The sequence below is a fragment of the Anastrepha obliqua genome, chromosome 5, assembly GCF_027943255.1.
Source record: "Anastrepha obliqua isolate idAnaObli1 chromosome 5, idAnaObli1_1.0, whole genome shotgun sequence".
In the NCBI taxonomy this organism is placed as follows: Eukaryota; Metazoa; Arthropoda; class Insecta; order Diptera; family Tephritidae; genus Anastrepha; species Anastrepha obliqua.
In genome coordinates this window covers 117,049,353-117,072,419 of record NC_072896.1, presented here as the reverse complement: position 1 = coordinate 117,072,419, position 23,067 = coordinate 117,049,353, and the positions used below count along the sequence as shown (strand labels likewise).

Sequence of the window (23,067 nt, the reverse complement as noted above, 5' to 3'; positions counted from 1 at the left end):
TTAGGTTAGGTTGACCTAGCTGGCGGACAGCCATCACATAGACCTATTGATCCTTAGTGTTACCAGATGGAGCTAGACCCTTACGTTTCTTTGTAGTAGACATCTTGTAATACGTCTGCGTCTTTTGCGAATCTAAGTAAACTTTGGAGCTCTATCCCCGAGAGGTACTCTCACTTCTCATATTGTAAAGCTCCTAAGCATTTCAATCTGAATTTTTGGATAAAGTTCTCGATGTCCAGTTTAGCAGCTCACTTAATTCTAGTTTTTTACCATCTGCATGCTTGCAGTCATGGTCAGAGAAAACAGCGTCAAACTTCATTCAAATTATTAACCGTCATTTGATTTCAATTTTCAAAAAAATCGCATGCCATATAGCGAAGCCTAATGCTGCATAGCGCGGGTTATTAGGCGAGGAGATGGGTATAGTTAGTTTTTTCATCCTCAACGTAGCTGCAATTTTAGCTGCGTCTTCAGGCACGTCTAGCTTTACACCATTTTTTCTATTGAACAATTAATACGTTATCATAGCTCTGATGAATAGTAGATATAGTTTCACTTTTCATGTTCTTATATCATCCATCCATTTGCACTAAATATGTAGATAAACCCAAGGGCATTGTCCTCACTGATACCATTTCTTCCTGGATTTTCACATATTCCGAAAGCGCAAGTGTGCCGCGAACTATACATGCATATGTATGTATGTAATTCATATGTATGTACATACATATGTACCAAAGAAATATTCTCAAATAGCCAAATGTTGCCATCAGATTGCAAGCTTCTTTACTGGTTGAACAAAGTACAACTCTGTCGTGAACCTATTGTGAAATTTCACGCATATTTCACGGCCCAAAATTCTTCACGGATTTTGGCAGCTATTTCACGTGAAATGGGAACAGAATATTCCGCACTGCGAATGTACGTCTGATCAAGCACTTTTTACCATACTGGTTTTCTTATTTGCAATACTTTCTTTTTTTTTCCATATATCCATTATTATTGACAGCAGGCACGAGCGCACAATATAATGCCAATTGCTTTGTACTTTGCGGCAAGCAATCAAGTTGGTAGCAAGCACATTTTAAAGTGCATTACACATACATACATACATGCATACATACACACATACATGCATGACACATATTGTACGTTCATGTTTACTTGCATTAAACCCTTCAAGCGGTAGGTCGCTTTTTGTGCAGACCTGATTAGTAACCGACAACTACTTTGATGCCGTTTCGTTTTGCATTGTCTTCGACTGCTTCCAGTTGGTGTTCATTTATTCCTGCCACCACTTTTACTGACCACCAGCGACGGCGCTTGACTAACTAACTGGACGAGGTGTGCCAGTGCCTGCCATGACAACCTGATTTTCCACACCAACAAGTTAACAATTCCGTAAAACTCTACAACTTTTAAAGACCCAGCTCAAATTTCCTTTGGCCTCGTATGCCATCCTGGCGTCAACTTCGCAGAAAGAATTTTCTTGTATGTACTTCTTCGTTCCTGCGTTTTGCTGTGCTTGGTCTTAAGCATTTCAACGAATTGGCAGCTTAAAAGTTGCATTTTACATACTTAATGTAATTCTAATTGTAATTCGTCGTGTGGCAACTACTGCTTTTTTCTGCTTACGATTTATCTGGGGGAATTCATGGGAATTTTTTGTGCGCCAGCCAAAGTAGCATTGAAAGTGCTTGTGGTATTATATACATATATACATACTAGGTTATACCTTCACTAAAGTTATTACTTTCTGTGTCTTTTTGCACTCGCGGAGCATTCCGGCTAATTGCGTACAATGCGGCAAACAAACATTTACTCCCCTATGAAAAGTAAAACTTCGAAGCAACAAATTCAAAGGAAGTTGTCATACGAGTATTATTAAGGCTGACGACAATGTGTGATGGAATTTTCAAGAAAATATATTAAATTAAATGTCAAAAATATCATAATCATGAAAAGAGATGCGTTATAAATCACGGTATGCCCAAAGTGATCAGTTTTAGTTTGATTCATATTTTTAAAGTGAAACTTTTAGGCATCGATGCACGAGCGAGAATAGAGAGTAAAATTTCAAGGCCATGGAACGTTTTGGGCGTTTTCGTTCCGCGAGAGAGAAAAAAGCTATAACGTAGAAGAAAAGGAGAGAGAGCTTATATACATATATCTTAGATACACTTTAGGCTATTTTTCCTGAGTTTTTCCTTGTCGTTGCTAATTTCTAGTGAGATATAACACTGCCACACGACGCTTGTTTGTTGGTGCAAACTTGTAAGAATTATATTTTTGGTGCCTCCTTTTTGCCGTTATATTTTCTTGGTGCCTACTGTTTGGGGCGTTTTTTGGTCCCAATTTTTTTGGCGTTTTTTTTTTTTGGTGCATACTCTTTGGCGCTTATTTCCGTTTCCTGGCTAGTGCTTGTGCGTACTATAAAGTACTATCCATTCCGGCGTCGGAATTATTGGTATTACCTTGCGGTAATTTATGCCGTTGCTACGGTCCTGGAATTGCTGCGTTTGTGCGGGTGATAAACGCTCGGAGTAGGGCGCGTTGTTGCCACGGTTTGTGTCCGGCTATTACCTACACCGGTCGACCCTTCTCCGTGTTTTGTAAATATTGTCTATTTGTATTCTCTGCAAATGTTGTGAATTTATTCAGAGATACATTCTTTTTCTCTCTCTCTCTCATTCTCGCTCGGGTCTCCCCTCTTTCTTTGTCTGTCTTGAAAGTTTCACTTCTGTTATGTGTACTACACTACACACACTTTTTTTATTATGCCGCTTTAACTTATCCGCTCCCAGGCTTTAGAATTATATCCAGCCATGGTATATCCCTAACGTCCTCTATTTTTCTCTCCAAATGATAGATATTTAACCTCTCACTCGATGAACGGAGAGTTCATAAAAGCTCATAGAAGTTTAATACACAACTTCTCACGGGAGTAGTAACTGACCTCTGAATTATTGCGCATATGACCGAGGTCCGCAAAAACGCTTAGCGGGAACCACGCCTCACGAAGACGTCTAGTCCCTGGCTACCGCATCACGAGAGGAAGTCCGATTAGAAAGCATAGCAGTATCCATAACAGTTGTCCCACATAGGACCATCCCTACTGCATATTTTCCTCGAAAAATATGTGGCCAGAAGTACAAAAAATTTTGCCTGTGAAAGATCTTCCTGCCTTTGGTCATACAAGTATGAGGAGGACCTTGGGAAGACCTTGAGCTCATCCCAGAAGTCTCGAATGGTTCACATATGGTTCGAAAAAAATACTGAAGTCCTTGCGGAGATCTATGGTCCGAACAGGTAAAACTCCGCGCGAATAGGCGAATGACCTAGCGTCTATCAGGCTGAAATTAACTATAACTACCACAAAAGCTTTGAAAACGAAGAGAATTAAAACGCAGTTTAAGAAAGATTCAGTCGACGTTAACTCAGGGTCAAACGACTCTAGACTTACTTGTAGATCACTAAGCGTCTCATAGAAATTCTTTAACGACATTGGTGGTGTTGAATGAGCCACCAGCTAGCTTCTATAGACGACTTATCAAACTACCTTCATTTTAGCTGCAATAATTAATATGGATACCACAAACACTCAGTAACCTGAGTTGTGCAAACAGATTTTTGCTATGAAACTAAAGGGATATCAAATCCTTATACGTAGTTTTTCTCAGTTGCCTTATTTTATCACTGGACAAGTTATCTGCTTTCATACACAACTGTTTCTGGTCAGTGTTTTGCCCTTCGGCGCTAATGTCGTCTTTTGGTATGACAATGATTTTATTCCTGATCTCATACGGGCTTGCGGAACTTAGCAGTTGTCTTCGAGAGTTTGCTTCTTCTTCATATCTAGGCATAACTTAGGTGAGCTGCTAGAACTCGAAGACTGTTCGCTTTGATATCTACGAGCGGTTATAGGAAAACAAATTTGGGTATCTGCGGATCTCCTTCCAATGCCGTGTTATAGACTTTTTTTACCTATTTAGTATCTGTAGTATGCCCAATGGCCGACACTTCGACCTAAACGATCTTTTGTGTCATGGAGTAGTTTTAAAAGTATTTAATTCTAGTCTTATTAACCAGCACTACCACCAATAAATGTATTATATCTACTCGTCGGTTCAGAAAACAATAAAAAATATATATTTTTTTATTATTTCGTTCAACTTATTCGAAACAGCGATGTTCGATGAAGAATTTCTAGCAATAAAAATCTCTGAATATTGAGAGCTAAAGCACAATATTTGAAATGTGTGAAACGGGTGTTTGGCCGAGCTCCTCCTCCTATTTGTGGTGTGCTTCATGATGTTGTTCCACAAATGGAGGGGCCTACAGTTTCAAGCCGACTCCGAACGGCAGATATTTTTATGAGGAGCTCTTTCAATTTGAAAAGTTACAGAAGTAAAAAATATGAAAGTACATATAAATATGCAGACTTAAATGTATATTTGTACAAAATATTAACTAAAAGTGAGGCGGCAGTGCCAGGCAATCAACCAGAGTTGCTGCTTCCGAACTGGCGCCTACGCAGGCGCGACTCGTATTAAGCCATTGTTATTATTGCACCATTGCAATGTACTGCATTAACAGTAATGCTCCGCTGCCACGAATATTAGTCTAATTAATTCAAGAGCCGTTTGTTTTAGCCACGATTTTTTTGCGTTCAAATTACTTTACACATTTCTGATGCATTCAATTTTAGTAATTCTACAAAAACAAAAAAAAAATTTCATAAACCAAAATAGAGAAAGAAAAAAAGGTATGAAAAGAGGCTGAGGTGTGAGTTTGCTTGTTTAGATCAGATTTAATTGAGTGTGGTATCCGACGCATCGCATTATATTGCCACAATAACAACAATTAAGCAGCAACAGCAAAGCTATGCAATTCGAAAAACAATGGAATTAGTAAGAGTGGTAGTAGAAAAAATAATTACAAACAGAAAAAAATTAAAACGAACTCGTAAAAAAGTACAAAATAATTTAATTATTATATTTTTTACACAAAGCAGCGTAATAAGCAGTGGCAGCAACAGCTGCTGTTTGTGCTTCAACCAATCACCCAACTAGCAGGCTTTCAGCGCTAGAGTTGATTCCCAGGCAATTTTGTTGAATTTGTAACATCAAAAGTTTATATTAGAGTGGGTCGCTTTGTGCGGAAGCGCGAGCTCAGAGATTAAAAATAATTAGATTGCAACCAAGAGTCAAAAAATTTAGATCGTGGCTGGTGGGTCTGTGCCAAACTATCATATATATAAGTATACTTATGTAAAGGGTGGTTAGATTGGAGGAACTTTTTTCAATAGGTTTTTTCTTGACAGATCACGCGTGACTACTGTCAAACTACAATAAATACGCAATTTTTTACAGTATTCATGGAGATTTTCTAATGAAAAGACTTACGCTTCAACAACGTTTACAAATCGTAAAATTGTATTACGAAAATCGATGCTCTGTGAAAAGTGTTCATCGCGCACTCAGGCCAACTTATGTTCCATAATAAACTTTCTACCAAACGCACTATTCAGCAAAGTGAAGAGAATATTCACCCGAAGTGAAGAGCATATTGCGGCCGTAAATGAAAGTTTTAGAGAAGACCCGGAAGCATCGATTTGGCGCCGATCTCAACAGCTTAGTCTATCTTATGGCACTACTGGCGCGATTTTATTCGAAGATCTCGGTTTGAAAGTATAGAAAATACAGTCAATCTAAGATTTGAAGCCGGCCCCTCTTCCAAAGCGTCATAACTTCAGTCGTTGGACTCTTGAAAACTCGCCAAAGAAACGCATTTTGGGACCCGAATTTTTTTCTTGATACAGTCCATTTTTGACTTAATGGATACGTCAATAAGCAAAATTGCCGGATTTACTGCGACGTCATTTCGTTGAGCAATTTGTCTCTAATTTAGGACCAGTGGATTGGCCACCAAGATCGTGTGATATCACACCGTTGGGCTTTTATTTGTAAGGCATGTAAAGTCTGAATGCTTTGTGGATAAATTCGATTGAGGCATTGGAAGCGAACATTACTAAAGTTATTCAAAAATACCGACCGAAGTCCTCCATTTTGTCATTCCAAATTGGTGTTTGGGGATGGCCGAGTTACGGCAAAGTTGCGACCAACATTTGAAAGGGATTATCTTTAGAAAATGAATTCCATAAATGGTTCTACACAAAAATAATAAAGATTGCCCAATCAATTAGAATTTTCCTTACTTTATTTCAGTTTAAAATCCGATACCTCTAAATGGATCACCCTTTAATAATCCACAAAAAAAAATTATCACAAATGAACGCGAATTTTCTGCCACGCTAAGCGCAATATTATACCAATATCGAAAGCGCTGCAAATTGCATACTAAGGATTTTTCTCGAAATTCCGACTAAAAAGTTTAAAATTTTGATAAAAATTTGTTTATCTTTTTGATTTTATACAAAGTTTGAAACTTTGAGTTACATGGTTTTTGTTGTAGTATGGACTATATTTGCACTCTGTGCGCTGTTCACTCTCCCAGTAAACACAGCCAATGTCTGACTATTAAGCGCCCAAGGCGCCTGTTTTCATATTTATTTCTTCAAAATGATGTTCTTTTTCCAAGTTCCCGAAACTACGTTTATAATTTCGTAAGGAAATGTTGGCACAAATACTTGCAACATTACATTATAATTATTTGTTTGCCTGAGTCTGCACACCGATCGACCTGGCTTAATGCGCCTGTGCACTTTATTTTCGCACATACCTACAAATATGAGTACATACACAATTTTTATACACTTCTAATATACATAAATTCACTACATAGTGAGCAGCCATGTATGCACTCGTATGCCTATTGACAGTCTAATTGTTGCAAGCTCACCTTTTTGCTGCTGCCACTCATCCTCTATGATTTTTTCCTTTAACTGCAAAATTTCAACTCATTTTTGTTTTTTAATATTAACTAAATGAGTTATTATCACGCTAAAATTAATTAAGTTGCCATGATAATGCCGGAGAATGAATGGAAGGCGTCGACGCAATACTACCAGCTGATATGCCGATAGACGAGTAGTACATGCAACGAGACGCAAGATTTACTACGACCTGCAAAATATGGGAACGGCTGTAATTTCCTACACAAGATTTTCTACCGAATAAAACTAAGACAAGCTTAAAATGTGTGGATTTTTGTTTTACGACCGGTTATCGAAATATATTTCATGATTTCCGTAAAAGATTTTTAAACCAGGAATGAACCATAATGGCATGTAATTGGGGATTTTGACTGCTCAAATTTTTTTTAATACTTTGGAGCAAAGGTCAAACTTTTACTAAATTCGGTACTTCATATGCAAGCGGAATCATCCGCTTAATAAAGTTGTGTTAAAGGTGATTATTTTGGCTAATCTCCAGAAGATAAGCCGTTCAGCGACGCGGTCACAGCCTTCTTGACCTGCTGTACGTCTGATAATACATTAGTTCCTTTGAGGCGCGACTTAATCTGGGGTAATAAGAAATACTTGCAGAGGATGAGATTAAAGGTAAAGAATGAATGCGGCGTAGTTGCCAAAAATTCTAAATTAAGTAGAAATGAGCCAGCGGGCTATGGCCAGATCCAGCAGTCCTTGGCAAATTTGGTACCTTCGTCACTCCAGGACGCAGACTTAAAACTGTCCAGCCAGTCCAGTCGGTCCGGCAGGAATACATATATTCACAACGAGTGATGGCGCGTGTGCAGAAAAAATTATCAACCGTTATTTAGCTACCACTAGATATCCTCGTTGTTGTGATGCCGTCTAAAGTTTTAGGCAGTGTTTGGCCGATCCAGTTCCATTTGCCACGTCGTACTTCTATGAGGATGGGTGTTAGTTTTGTCAGTCAGTGTTACCCTAAGTAAGTTTAGGCCAGAATTTCCGAATGATTTTGCCTAGACAGCTATTAAAAACGTTTGCAACAATTGCAGTCTCACAACCATAAAGGACCACCGATTTTACGTTGGCGTCGAAAATCCGCAACTTCGTGCATCTGAATATGTGTGCCGATCTCCGGCCTTTATCCAGCATACCAAAGGCAGAACGTTCTTTTGATCGCAGAATACATTTACTACTTCTAAGGTGGTGCCGGCGATCTCCATAGCTTGCGTTTTGTTGATGTTAATGCACTTAAATTTTGTTTTGGCAATGTTAACTTTTAGTCCTGTTTGTGCTGTAACTTTGAAGATTTACGCGAGTGTTTGTCCGCCATCAGGCATATATCATCCGGTTAGTCCAGATTTTTTAGATGTCCATTGAGACCCTAGGCTATGTCTCTATTCTCCGCGCAAGCTTGTCGCACAACTTGATCCAAGAATAAATTAAATAACAGCGGCGAAAGCACTGGCTCCAGTTTGTACTTGAATACTGGCACTCAAAGCGTTTTTATGATTTTACACGACAGCAAGCGCCCGTGTTCAAATCCTTTACAAGGCAAATTATTTTTTCGGGCACTCCTTTGCGCGCGAGAACACTCGCGTCTTGCCTTAGAGTGTTGAACTCCTTCTCGAAATCGATGAAGCAAAGATATAGAGTCCCCTCCACCGACTGCTAAACAATCACTCTTAGCGTGTTTACGTGATGGACGCATGAGCGACGTCGACGAAAGCCGGCTTGTTAACTGCGTAAATCTTGCGTGTCTAATTGCTGTAAGCTCACCTTTTCGCTGCTGCTAGATTTTTTTGTTAGATTTTATTTTGGCAGGCAATGCTGCGTTTTGCTTTCAGCCAAAAGAATTGTACTAGGAATCCGCCTCTTGAGTAGTTTAAACAAAAATACTATTCCCATAATCTTAAAAAGGCGATATATAAAGGGTGGTTAAGTTTCAAGGGCCGGTGTTGATTTTGAATAAAATACAATTTTTTTAGGAAATTATTGTCATATCTCTCTATTATGATAATACTGGTATAGCTCAATTACGCATGAAAAAAAATATCGGCCAAATGGCCGCCGCGGCCTCGGCGGCACACCTCCATCCGATGGTATAAATTTTCGATGACGCTGAGGCATAATTGAGGTTATATGCCGTTAATGTGCCGAATTATCTCATCCTTTAGCTCTTGAATTGTTGCTGGCTTATCGACGTACACCTTTTCTTTCAAATAACCCCAAAGAAAGAAGTCCAGCGGTGTCGTCGACGTTTAGGTGTGGTTCACATTCAGCATCGGCCCTTGAAATTTAACCACCCCTTATAAGATATTATCCACTGAATTCTTTCTACTGCCACTCTACAAATACAGGATCAATTCTAGCTTTATAAACTTTAGCATAAGGAGATTAACATTAACTTTAGCATCCGTCCCAACTCCTAAGTTAACAAAATGCATATTTGTGATTTGATTTCAATTCTAAATTGTCAGCCTTTGAATTACTCCACTGGAGTTTTATGGCTTTATGATGCCCCTTTTTTTTATTTTTGGACTGTGTCATCTGTGAAGCTCTACTTTTATGAAATCTTAGATAAGTGTCAATGAGTGTTCTTATTTGCATATTCTTAATATTATATTTAAAATACATACAACCACTTCCCTCCTTCACTCTCCAACCAAACGGAATACACTTTTTTCTCAACTCTCCTCCAACCAATTCCACCTTCGTTGATCTCACGTGAGATGCTATCAACAATACTCGTTGAGTTATCTCACTTAACACAATTTGTCGCATGGATTTGTATTGCTGCGGCTTTCCTCCTGTCACCGGTACTTCTCGCAGCACCATCACATACCAGCAGTGGACTCCATGCAGTCTTGAACTCGAGTAAACGCCGCTTTGTCTGGCAAGAAGCTGTAGTAAGTCAATGTGCGGCGATCAGAGACCACAAAAATTTAAACGTCATTTATAAACCGCGTTACGTTTTCCTCTCCACCATATTACCCCTCCGTCACCACTGCCATTTATATGCAAACACATACTGATACATTTGCACAATGCAACCCACACAACCTGCTACGATCATTTGTGGCTAAGCCAACTGAGAGCACTGAAAGCCGGCTGCCACAATTGTCAATGACAATCAGTGTGAGCAGTGAATAAGAATACAAAACTGATGGACATACGACAATGAGGGACGAGTATGCATAGAGATCGTGCAATCGATTAAGATTTCAGATTTCATTTGCAATATTCAAGTTCGAGAAGGCAAACATACATGCAATCGAAACTTGAATGTATGGTATTCATGAAGAGGGAAAGGCTGGAGATGGAGAGCGGCCAAGTGCAGCAGAGAGCGGCGCGTTTTGTGGTTTAACTGTCGTAGCTTGACATAAATGGCCGCACAGAAGATTGACGAAAATCACGCACACACTTTTACATGAAATATTACATTTTGCTTGGCAAATAATTTAGTTGCTTATTAGGGTGGGTCGATTTTTTAGTTTTAGCAAGACAAAAAAATATTCCAAAAGTCGTGTTACGTAGGGCTTTGTGATCAACCAGAATCTCACAGAGCAATTTTGAATTGGTGTATTGTTTTGAAAAAGAAGAAAATTGGGAAATTATAAAATGAAATAATATTGCTTGAATGTCTTAAGCGTTATTTATAGCGCTTTGAGAATCTTATATAAAATGGAAATCATCTGACTAATAAATTTTCTTGTGCCAAAAATTCAGAGGAGATACGTAAAATCTGTAAACTTTTGTCAAAACAATTAAGAGCCTCTTACCACTTCCTACCTGTAAATCATCAGATTGCTGAGTTTCAATGTAATATTTCGACTAGCAACAATTCGTAGCAACTGCTTAAGAATTCACTGAAATAAAAATTAATTAAATTTGTTACATTTTTCTATGAAAGATCAGGATTCGTGAAAGTCGATTTAAGTTGTAAGTTGTTTTGCCAAAATTCTACAGATTTACGTATCTCTTCTGAATTTTATTCACAAGAGAATAGGGACCTCTTCTTTTCGCCATGCGTTAGCAAGTGGCGAACAGATTAAGCAACTGGTATAAATAGCATATCTCAGCAGCGGTGCCAAAAATTAATTTTATTTGTAAACTCGTGAGTTATACCAGCTTAAGAGGAATAACCATACTCGCCAGCGGCGAATCTTACTGGATAACTTTGTTGTTGTTTTCACATGTAGATTTTTCACAAGTGAGCCGAGCAGAGAGATAGCGAGCCGAGAAGCGGCGAATAGAAGAGGCCTTATAATAGTCATATTACTATAGGTAGTTTATTAGTAATATTTTTATATATGCAAAATACGCCTCAAAAATTTTATATAAGTACAGTGGCGATTTTTTTTGCAATGATTTTTGAGCTAAAATTTTTGAAATGTTTTGTTTTTATTTAATATATTTCAAACTTTAATCAATAGCATTTCATCCAAATTTAAAATGTTTGATTTAACTTCTGTTAGGTGTTTGGCCGAGCTCCTCCTCCTATTTGTGGTGTGCGTCTTGATGTTGTTCCACAAATGGAGGGACCTACAGTTTCAAGCCGACTCCGAACGGCAGATATTTTTATGAGGAGCTTTTTCATGGCAGAAATACACTCGGAGGTTTGCCATTGCCTGCCGAGGGGCGACCGCTATTAGAAAAATGTATTTATTAATTTTGCTTTCACCGAGATTCGAACCAACGACCTCTCTGTGAATTCCGAATGGTAATCACGCACCAACCCATTCGGCTACGCGGCCGATAACAGCGTTGAAATGCTTTTTTTTGTATGGCTCTTGGGTTTGTTTTTTAAATTTTTTTGCAAACAGCCTTACACAATTCCTTCCACAAGAAACTCATTTTTATATAAAACTAGCTGGACCCGGCACGCGTTGCAACGCTAACAACTAAAATAAATTTAAGAAAAATAACTTTAAGGAAAAATCAGTACACAAACCATTTTATAGATTTTGTTTTTTTTTTTTTTTAAATCGGTTGAACGGGGTAGAAGTTGCTACTCTACAGCGCCACATAGTGGCGAGTGGCCGCAATGAGCGTATTCTACAAACCTTCTCTGTGGAAAAATACATATACATATATGTATACCAATTTTTATAATAATCGGTCCAGTAGTTTTTGAGTTCATCGAGGACATACAGACAAACATTCATTTTTATATATAAAGATAAAGTACAAAAAGAAAGCAAAAAACAAAAATAATTAAAATCCGTTGCTTAAAACTTGCACTGATTTCTCTAAAAAGCCATCAGAAAATAAAACTCTATTAAAAATCCAAGCCATTTTTTAGTTCCTTAAAACTTGCACTGCTTTTGCAACAAATTCATAAGGCATATTACTGTATACCCAAAAATTATCTGAAAATTCAGATGAAAGAGTTTACAGTTTAGATAGAACTTTTTTAGAGTTTTCCCAGTTACTGAATAAAAATTTAAAGTTCGCTTTATCTATATAGTTGTGGTTTAAGAATGCTCGCCACTCGGCAGTTATGTTCGTTCTCGGTTCTATTTTTAACTTTCGTCATTCGTCACAAAATTGATAAACAAATTAAAACTTTCTGTAAAAAACTAAAAGAAAAGCTTTTAAAAAATTTAATACCCGATATGCGCTCTTCAAAAAGTTGCATTACGAGTGAAACTATTTTCCAAGAACTTAACCCTTCTGGCGAATGCATACAGTATGGGGGAGTTCTCAAATCTCCAGGCGCAATAAACTACGAATATTTGGCTCATGCGTATGTTTGGCAGCCGCATCGCACATAAAGACAACGATGCCACTTAGACCACGAAATGGGTCCGTTGTGAGCGAAACATGGCTGGTATCTAACACCATCACACAGAGGCTACAATCCTTCATCAACAAATGCCAAACATCATCATCAACGACGCACCTCCACAGTACAAACGAGGAACCCATACTTAGGCAAGTCAAGGGCAGAAAGTGGCGATAGATAGGTCATACATTGAGAAACCACCAGATAGCATTACGAGAATGGCTCTGGACTGGAACCCGCAAGGGCGCAAAGGTCGCGGTCGACCAAAAAACACTTGGAGAAGGTCGATGCTGCGCGAACCAGCAGATGCCGACATCACATGGGACGGTGCAAAAACAACAGCACAGAACCGTATACGATGGAAGAGTCTTGCCGAGGCCCTATGCTCCCGAGAGGAGTGAACAAAAAAACCCTGTACAAGCACGTTTTATGGGCTAAAAATACTATTTGCAAATATGTAAGCACCAAATAGTGCCTTACTAAAGTAAAAAATATTCTGCATAGAAATTTAACTTTAATATTCCTCAGTGCAACTTTTTCTAACCCATAAATCGATCTGCCCTAATGTTATATAAGTAAGCGAGAGTATAAGCTCAACTAAATGCGCGTTCACAGCACTGGCGTAGGCGGACAGCAAACGTTTGTAATGCAATGTAAAGTTGACAGCAATTTGACAGTTACTGTACGTTGTCAACCTTAATTTGGGTCAGTTACGTGTAAGCGGCAGCCCTTTGGGGGGTACAAAAGGACAAAATGTGGCATACGCGAGTGCAGAAAAATAAATTAAATTAAATATGAAATGGAAATAAAAAATGTGTGCATGCAAAAAAAAATGTTGTTTTTTTAATGCTAACCAAAAGCCACTTGAGGTTGCTGAAAGGTAAAACGGAGAAAGGATTTGGTTTCGGAAAAGATATTTTTGATAAAATCTTATTGTATTTTATTTTGGATTTGGATTTGGGCGGTTTTAGGACACAGTAACAAATTATAAACAACGTATTTACAAAATGACTTGCGCAAGAGTGTTTTAGAGTGATTATGGAAGTTTGTACACATGTATGTATGTATGTATGTATGTTTTGAAATGCTAAAACGTGAGTAGGATGTTTTGGTTTTTTGCTACAAAATAAATGAATTAAGTACTTTTTTTATATTAGAAAGTATTGATGTGTTATATACGAGGTGGCGCAAAATTAATCATACAATTTTGTTTTTGCAGAATTTTTCTAATAAATAAAAAAAATAGTTTACGTGCTGGAACTCTTTATTTTGACCTTTACGCGCTCCATTGCTTGCATTCATTGTTTGTATACTGCAGCTGTCTAGTTCGCAAGTGTCAAAAAATTGATTACTGTACGACGCCATTTGCAAAAATTATAAGTTTTGCGATAGGATGATTAATTTTGCGCCACCTTGTACAACACTTTTTTGCATAAATTGTAGCCTACTCGCTTAAATATGTACATCAAAAAGCATCTAACACAGATAATCTACGCTCTCGACCCGTTCCGTTATCTAAACACAACTAACCTACGATTATTTCCCACACGAAGCTTCTATTTGTTCAAAGGCTTTTCTAAACAAAGCAAAGTTACAAATTCGAGAGTGGCCAATGAATGGTGAGTATTAATGGTGAGAAAAGATTTTTAGAGGTGTGCTCTTTAACACATCGTTATTCGGCTCTGAGGCAATTCGACAGCAGCAGTTGATTAGCTGACTCCACATGGAATGTTTTTACAAAAAAACTGAGATTGTGTTGATGATATATGGAAAAAAATCAACCAATGACACTTCGTTGCCGTCTGCAGAAGTACAGATTGGACGAGTGTGTGAATGCATGTGAAATGATGTTGCAGACTTCGACAGAATCCCTGAATTCTCGTGGCAGCCGAAGTTTCTCTCACAATTTTCTTTTTCACCACAGTTAAAGAGCAAACCTGGTAAATTTATTATCCTTGGTGAGTATTAGCGTGAGTATCAAAGAGTGTTTAGTTCCTAAAGACAACCAGTCCTTATAATTGACTATTATTGAATAACGGAAGTTAAAGAGAAGAAAATAAATCATTACATAAGTTGGTTTTTGGTCTGTTAAAAGTTCATGCATACAAAAAAAGCACACAATATTTTTTGGAACCCTGTCAGGCATCGAAATACTCGTACAACTAAAATGTATTGCCACGCACAAACAAGAGAGTTCGAATTTAAATAAACGCCAGGATTCAAGTGTTAAATCGAAAAATATTAATTAAAAATTATACAAGCTAAGAATTATGAGATAAATTTAAGTCTAAGGTGCTCACAAGACGAGCGCATTCAGCCTTTGTTAAGCTACACTTGACAATCATCGAAGTTATAGAGGTAATGAAGCTGGAGAGAGAACGATTTTATATCTGTAGTGCGCCCAATAGCTTACACTTCGACCTAAAGGATAATCTGTGTCTTTAGAAAGATCGATATTTTCGGCAAAATGTTTTTTAACCATTCGCACGGAATTCACGGAGAATTATAAGTGCAAATTTTTTAAATTTAATTTAATAAAAAAAGAATTAAAGTATTAGGAGACAGCAGATACCTAAGTTTCAGTCCAGCCGTTTTGTGGCTATCACTCGGTAGAAATCTTTTTATCCATCTATGCTTTGACGAAATTAGAAAGCAACGCGGAATCAAACTACAAAATTTTCCATGATGAGGTTAGTGAAATTTGGTTCCTACTACGAGATTTAAATGAGAATGAAGGGTCAAAGTGGTTGTCAGAAATATTATCACAACATTCGAGAATAAAACTTAATGTGATATTTAATGAAAAGCGCCCTTAATCACTTATATTGCAAATGAAACATGAAAATGAATTTGAAATAAATAAATATCAAATGAGGGCGTTTCTTATGATATTGGGTTCTAAGCCTCTCTGACACATTCCTTAACCCATTCAAAGCGCAAACAAACAAAAAGTTGCATAAAAATGTATGTTGATGTAAATGTAAGTCAATTTTAAAATTGTTTTTTTGTTTTTTGGCACTCGACGGGCAGAGACATACCTCCAAGTGTATTTCTGCCATCAAAAAGCTTCTCATAAAAAACCATTTGCCATACGGAGGTGGCACAAAACTATAGATCCGTCTATTGGTGGAATAATATTAAGACACATACCGCAAATTGTAGGAAGTGCTAGGCCAAACACCGCACAAAGGATGTAAGAGCCAAAGGATGTGGAATATGTAAGTAAGATATGTGCATTCGAGTATGAGTGGAAAAATTGCAATAAAATGTCATTTAAAATACAATGCCATTTAAATAACAAGTCCTTAAAAGATTTTCCATTAAAATTACTGCAAATTATTTGCTTTCGTATCTGAATCTGATACACCCACACACACAGTTTTGTGCACAGCCGCAGCAGCTCTTTTCTATAGCTAAAGAATACCTGCAATTTTTGTTTCAATCTATATTTGGATTACTTTATCGTTCGCAATATACAGCTAACATTGGTCTTAAAAATATGCACCAAATTTAATTCGAAATAATTTTAAATTCTTCTATCCAGAATCAGCCTGTAAATCCCTGAAGTTCGTGCTTTCGTCATGACTAAAGTCATAGGTATTGAGGCAGTTTAAAGGAAAGCAACTACTCTTTGTTATTAAAGGTATTTAAAATTATGAAAAATAGCTATGAGTGTAAAAATGAGGAAACAATGCATGAGTTCACAAATTTTGCGGATTTTTAGAAGTAGATTTATTTAAATTTGTCTCGATTTCCGCTATTTCTTTTTTTGCAACAAGTTGCTACCAGATGTATATTATTTTCGTGGTTTATGTTAGAATCAAAATTAATTTCATGGCCTACAAATATTATATGTTATTATCATAACTACAAGGTGGCGCAAAATTAATCATCCAATTTTATTTTTGTGTAACTTTTTTGTATTGTATACAAAAAAATGATTTTGGCAGATGGAAATCTTTGAATTTGACCATTGCGTGCTCTACTGCGGCCCAGCGGCTTGATGCCCAACTGTCAAATATGATTGACATGTAAAAATATCTTCGGATAGGGTTATTAATTTTGTGCCACCCTATTAAATAGCTCAATATTTCTCTGGCTCAAAAAAAATTGTAAATTCGATTTCCATTTCAAATTAATTGTCACGTAAAATGGAGGATCTACATATTTTGCGCTTATAATGAGGTCCGTAGCCGAATGGGTTGGTGCGTGACTACCATTCGGAATTCACAGAGAGAACGCTGGTTCGAATCTCGGTGAAAGACCAAATTAAGAAAAACATTTTTCTAATAGCGGTCGCCCCTCGGCAAGGAATGGCAAACCTCCGAGTGTATTTCTGCCATGAAAAAGCTCCTCATAAAAATATCCGCCGTTCGGAGTCGGCTTGAAACTGTAGGTCCCTCCATTTGTGGAACAAAACATCAAGACGCACACCACAAATAGGAGGAGGAGCTCGGCCAAACACCCAAAAAGGGTGTACGCGCCAATTATATATATATGTACATATATAATGAGGTCCTATGCTCAAAGGGGAGATAAAAGAAATTATGAAGATGTTGATATCCTGCTCTTATTCTGTCGGTACAACTTAGGTCGCAGGCTGAACTAACGGTATGAAACTCACTTTTTAAGCATTTTTATTTTTGAAAAGTATATTGAACAAGGCATAATAAAATAATTATAAAAAAATATGCCTAGCTCGAGAACGCTGAATTTTATTTTTATGCGTGAAAATGCTTTTAATGCCTGAAGTTGAGAAATAAAATTACCAAAAATGTGTTGCAAGATATTTTATGTATCATATTTAGAAAAAAGAAGTGGCAACTGAGCAGAAAAGGTTGCTTCGTTTTGCACAGCACTGTATGCGTATGTACATTAGCATGAGTTGATATACAACAATGTGAATTAAAGGCATTTTCTAAAAAAAAACGGAATAGTTAGTTTTTAAGAAAATTATTCCTTATTTTTGGTTTCACTTGATGTATCCCACTGGCGCCGGTTAGCACGAGAAAGAAACGACTGGCGCGCTTTGTTGAATTCGGCCAAAATCGCGTAAGCGGTTATCGCGCCAATTAAGAAGAAAATTCCTCATGTCATTAAAAATATTTAAAAAAAAACAAAAACAACAACATTCGCAAACAAATTTACACCACATTCGCCTGCCCTTTGTAACACCAACACAGACTTCATACGCACAGACACACATTTTCCGCTCTATTTGCTGCGGTAATCCTTGTACTTCCGCGGCAGCTGGCCGGCCAAAAAATCCTTAAACGTTTAGCTTAATTCCAAATTAACAGTTATCTGCACTCATATACATAAATATTTTTGTAATTCAAACTCGAAATTTCAATTTTTTTATGTTTTTGTAAATAATCGTCTTGACAGTTATGCGCCTTTTCGCGCTTTTCTCGCTCTCTCCCCTCTTTCCTTTAAAATATGCCATGTTGTAGAACTTATCAGTCAGTCTTTCTTCATTCATATTCTACAGTTATTTTCTAATTAGTTGCTTATTGTAATTTAATATTTCTTACTCGCTCTAAAAACGCTCAAGTGCAGTCACATTTTTTTATTTTTTGTTTATTTTCTTCGTTACTTCGCTATTTTGTTGCACTTATTGCAATTACTTTTTTGCATTGGCTAATAATTTGTTTTTTTTTTGGTTTTTTTTTCATTTTAAGGGAGGGATACATTTATGTTTTTACCTCTCAGGTGGCTTGATCGATAAGCATCTGCAATTAAAAAAGAGAAAAGAGAAAAAAGTAATGTATTGACCGAGTTTTCATAAGAAAAAAAGTACTTGAGTTTATTAAATGTGAGTAGTACAACTACAGATACAATTGGAAATATCAATGTATGTATGTATATACATATGTTTCGTATATTTGTAAGCGTGTATGTATGTATGCATTGCAGTTTACCAATTCGTTGATTGCTACAATAATACTGAAGTTGTTCCTAAATGGAGTAGAAAAAATGTGGAATGTACATAAGTTAATGTTAAGTTTCGAAAGGCAGTAAATAATATATCGAAATAACATCTTTGTAGCCATAAGCGAGTAATAATAAAGTTTTAAATACTTTTAATTACAATCGCAGAAATAAACCCAATAAAAAGTCATTTTCCCCATCAAGATTTTCATACATATGACAATCAGGGTAGCAACCGAAAAAAATCAAAACTAAATTTTAAGTTAAGCATGAAGGAAGATGTTCGGCTATTTAAGAAATGCAGGGCTATTGGGATTTAGAAGAGGCATCTCTTTAACGCCCAGGCTTGGTCGATTATGATCGATAAAATGTCGACGATTGCGAAATTGTTAAATCTGTATTTAGTATCAAATCCTATGATATAGGTCTGGACGGCAATCATTTAAAATGCTTTAAATATATACTACCAAAAATTTAATCGTATGCTATTTATGCATTAAATACCATTTTTGCTACATCTAGCTTTCCCAATTGTTGGAAAGTGGCGAAGGTTATTCTAATTAAGAAATTCAATGGAGGTTACAGACCTATCACAATTATAACTTTCTTGTCAAAATTGCTCGAGCATATAATGCCTTCCCAGATAAACTCTTTCCTGAGGCGCAACACCTTGGTGAGCCCGTACCAGCGCTTATTAAGGTTCCAGCTGATATCAGGCTTAACGTTGACAACATTGTACGCCAGCTGTATGTGCCAGTCACAGCTTATCCAGCTATTTGCCTATAACCAGGGGTGTTTCCAATGTTCGATTCCTTACCCGCTTTTGTTTGTATTATACCTCAATGATCTTCCCAACATACTAAAATATTGTAGTATTCATACTTATGTCGATGATGTTTAAATGTAAAGTTAGTTGTGATTTTGGGTCCATCAATAAATGTATTAGTAACCTCAACACTGACTTAGAAAACGTTAGCAAGTGGGTCTGCAATAATGGGTTGCTCTTAAATTCAACAAATCACAGTGCATCGCTATTTGCAAGATATACTTATTGCATAAAACGCCATGAGCACTTACCTAAGCTAATATTTTCTATACGATTTAATGACTTGCTACAGGTACAATGTTCAACCCTTCCTCAAAAAGTTATTACTTTTCAGGGAACCAAATACCTTATGGACCGACTTCAATTTACTAAATCGTCTCTTAACATCCCTTGTATGAATAAGTACAGATACCACAATTTTCCATGCGAAGCTCTTCGCCATAATGGAAACAGTGGAAATCATATCCAAATGAGGGTTCGAGAAAGTAAAAAATAAAATTCTTTCGGCCAGCCAATCGGTTCTCAAAGCCTTGAATAGCTTCACATTCAAGTCAAAAGTCCTAATAGAGTGTAACAATGCACTCAACATACTGGCCACTCATAATCAGATCTCATTGATTTGGGTACCAGGACATAACGGAAACGAAGGAAAGAAGAAGGCAGACTTTTATGCCAAAAAGGGGCAGAAAGGCTATTTATTGGGCCAACCCCATTTTTCGGTTATAACAAAAGTAATATAAAACAGGAAATTAAAAAATGGATTCAAACTGAAACCAGGGAACACTAGAACGGCACATGTGGCCTTAACAGTGCAAAATCTTCTTTAACCCTAGATAAAAGGGCCCCAGATTACTCTGTGGAGCACTTACGCGTCACATTGCCTGTAATAAACACTTTAACACAATAGGATTATCTAGTACAAGATTATACAGGTTCTGCTGTGATGAAGAGGAGTATATGAAATACTTAATCACTAACTGTGAGGCATTAGGCCACAGGAGACACAGAATCCTGGGCTCGTATCTACTAGAGGAGGAAGACCTACAATTGCCCACTCCTAAGGAGCTGGTTCGATTCCTCGGTATACTAAATAATTATAATTAAGGGGCGCAGAATAGATCAATCTGCGTACAACCATTACCATTATCATTACCTTGTATGAAATACAGTCACCTAGTAACAATACCAGAAATTTATGCCTTCACAATTTCATCATTCTTTTTATTTTATGTCCTACTGAGTCCCTCTTCCAAATTCCATACACATTACATTTGTGAGTACTTAGACTATGTGTGTTTGATAAAGAAATAAAATTTAAAAAAATTAAATAAAACCACCTATAAACAAATATACATAAGTCGACCCATTTGAGTCAAACGATATCCAAAAAGTTGTGAGTCGCCTGATGCGCCCAAATTCTCCCATCACTTAACCCGCTGTGAGCACAGATCTGATAATGGGAGAACTGCAGATAAATCTACGCTTGTCAGTTCTGAAAAACACAAATACACAGTTAAAGTTAAAGGAACCCATAGCGTAAGGATAAGCTCTAGTGATATCACAATGGACCTAAGAAAGGTCTAAGTGTGTCGTTGCGACAGCCACCCTACCTACCTACCTATACGAGTATCTTCACCATACAATCTATTAAATACATAAATTTAATTCCCAAATCCTTGTTTTCGCAGGTTTTGAATTTCGTGCGAGTGTTAGCCACGACTTTGATGAAATCATTATCCAGGTATGCTACAATAGACTTTCTGCAATCCTTGCCTGACAACATTTAATATTGAGAGAGGAGTAGGTAGGTAGGTGAAATGGTTGAAGCGCCAGTATGGCACTCCTCAAGTAGCACTGAAGCGCCGTTTTGATACAATTGTGAGACCTCCAACAGGCAGATATCTACAGCCAGCCCGAGTTGTTGATATAATGGAGAAGATTGATGGGATTTAGGTTGGCTGTCGAAGAAGTACAAGGTGGCGCAAAATTAATCAAACAATTATGTTTTTAACAACTTTTTTTGCTAAATAAAAAAAAGATCTTGAGTGATGGAAATCTTTATTTTGACCTCTACGCGCTGCATGGCTTGTCTGCTGTCATGTTGCTGCTGTCTTATTAAGCATTGTCAAATATGATTGACGCACGATGCCATTTGAAAAAATTATAAATCTTCCGACAAGGTGACTAATTAAGCGTTATTTTTACTAAAAAATTTTATAAACATAATTTAAATGTGAAATTTACGACGTAAAATTCATACTTTTTTAAATGCTGTAAATTACAAAATTTTTCGAAATTCAAAAATCCGGCTCGGCGGACTATAACTACAACTTTATTTTACAAGATTTTTTTTTTACTTTTTACAGATCTATCAACATTTCAAGAAATGATGCAGAGTCAAGTGATTTTTTATATACTAATTTTTTAAAGAAAAATTAAAATAATTTTTTTTATAAAATTTAAGTAGGAATAAACAATGAATACACTTTTTTTATATTTATTTCTATTGTTACCTCTTCTAAAAACAGTTTTTCTTTTAGCGTATTTTTGGCGCTGTTGTACGTATGTAACCGCTTAAATACAATTTTAAGCCAAAACACAAAAAAAATCTATATTTTTGTAATTTAAAAATTCAAAGAGTATTGAAACTTTTTTGTTAGTTTGCACTAACACGTTCGAAATTGCCTTAACTGTTTCAATATTTCGGGGCAGTTTGAGAAATTGCAATTTAAGATTTTTTTTCAAATAAATAACTATTTCTTAGTATCAGAGCTGTTAGTACACAGGGCAGTAACCCATTTAACGCGCCGTTTGTCGAGGCTATTACAGCTCACTTTAAGGAAAGCAGCGGATCTGCTTAGCAAAAGAAATTATAAAAAAACGCAACTTGCTGCATCCTTACAGGCGGGAATGAATTTAAGCTGAAGTTTCTAAAATTGGCTGGTTCTACTCCTCATTGTGTATATTTATTAGTAATTGTCAAAATTGTCAAATAAAGTTGGAATTAATACTTTTCTAAGTTTTCAACTTCGACGTTCTCTTAAATAAATGTCATTGCTCGCTAAGGCAATGAAAATTGTACTAAGTCTGCACGGCTAATCAACAAAAACAGCTGTCCCATGCCATACCTCAGAACTTAACGACCTCTTGGCATATCTATAAGTAGATACATATGTACGTACATACTTACATATGCTTACAACTGAAAATATTACGAATTGCGAACATATTATTAACAACACTCACACATTTGCAGTGCAATAAAATGGCACAGAAACTGCATCTACACCTGAGAACTCTCCAAGTGGCAGCCGAGTTCGATCAGTCACAACAGAGGCGGTAAACTGTTGACAGGACGAATTAAACCTTAGCCAAAAAGGGCAGCAGTGAACAGTAAAACATTTATGATGCACTTATGCCTATGAAGTACATGTGTAACTGTATTTGTTTTTTTGTTTTTTTTTTTTGTGTTTGCAATTTCCATATTATTTTGCTCAACATTAAAAACACAATATTTACATGTGAAACGGCATGCTTTCCTACACACACACAGAAGTTGTTGTTGTGCATGGCGGCGATTTTGTCAGTGCGCCCCACCGAGAATAGCACGATAGCTACACGCAGCTACGA

General features: G+C 36.8%; 1 protein-coding gene across 1 annotated transcript in view; it reads right to left on the bottom strand.

Moving 5' to 3' along the window:
• Positions 1 to 23,067, bottom strand: part of LOC129247631 (uncharacterized) — a 93,615-nt gene that overhangs the window by 58,242 nt on the left and 12,306 nt on the right. Inside the window, exon 2 of the mRNA XM_054886831.1 lies at positions 18,386 to 18,412. Within this exon, the coding sequence (XP_054742806.1) occupies positions 18,386 to 18,412 (27 nt within the window). The remainder of the gene's footprint in view (positions 1 to 18,385; positions 18,413 to 23,067) is intronic.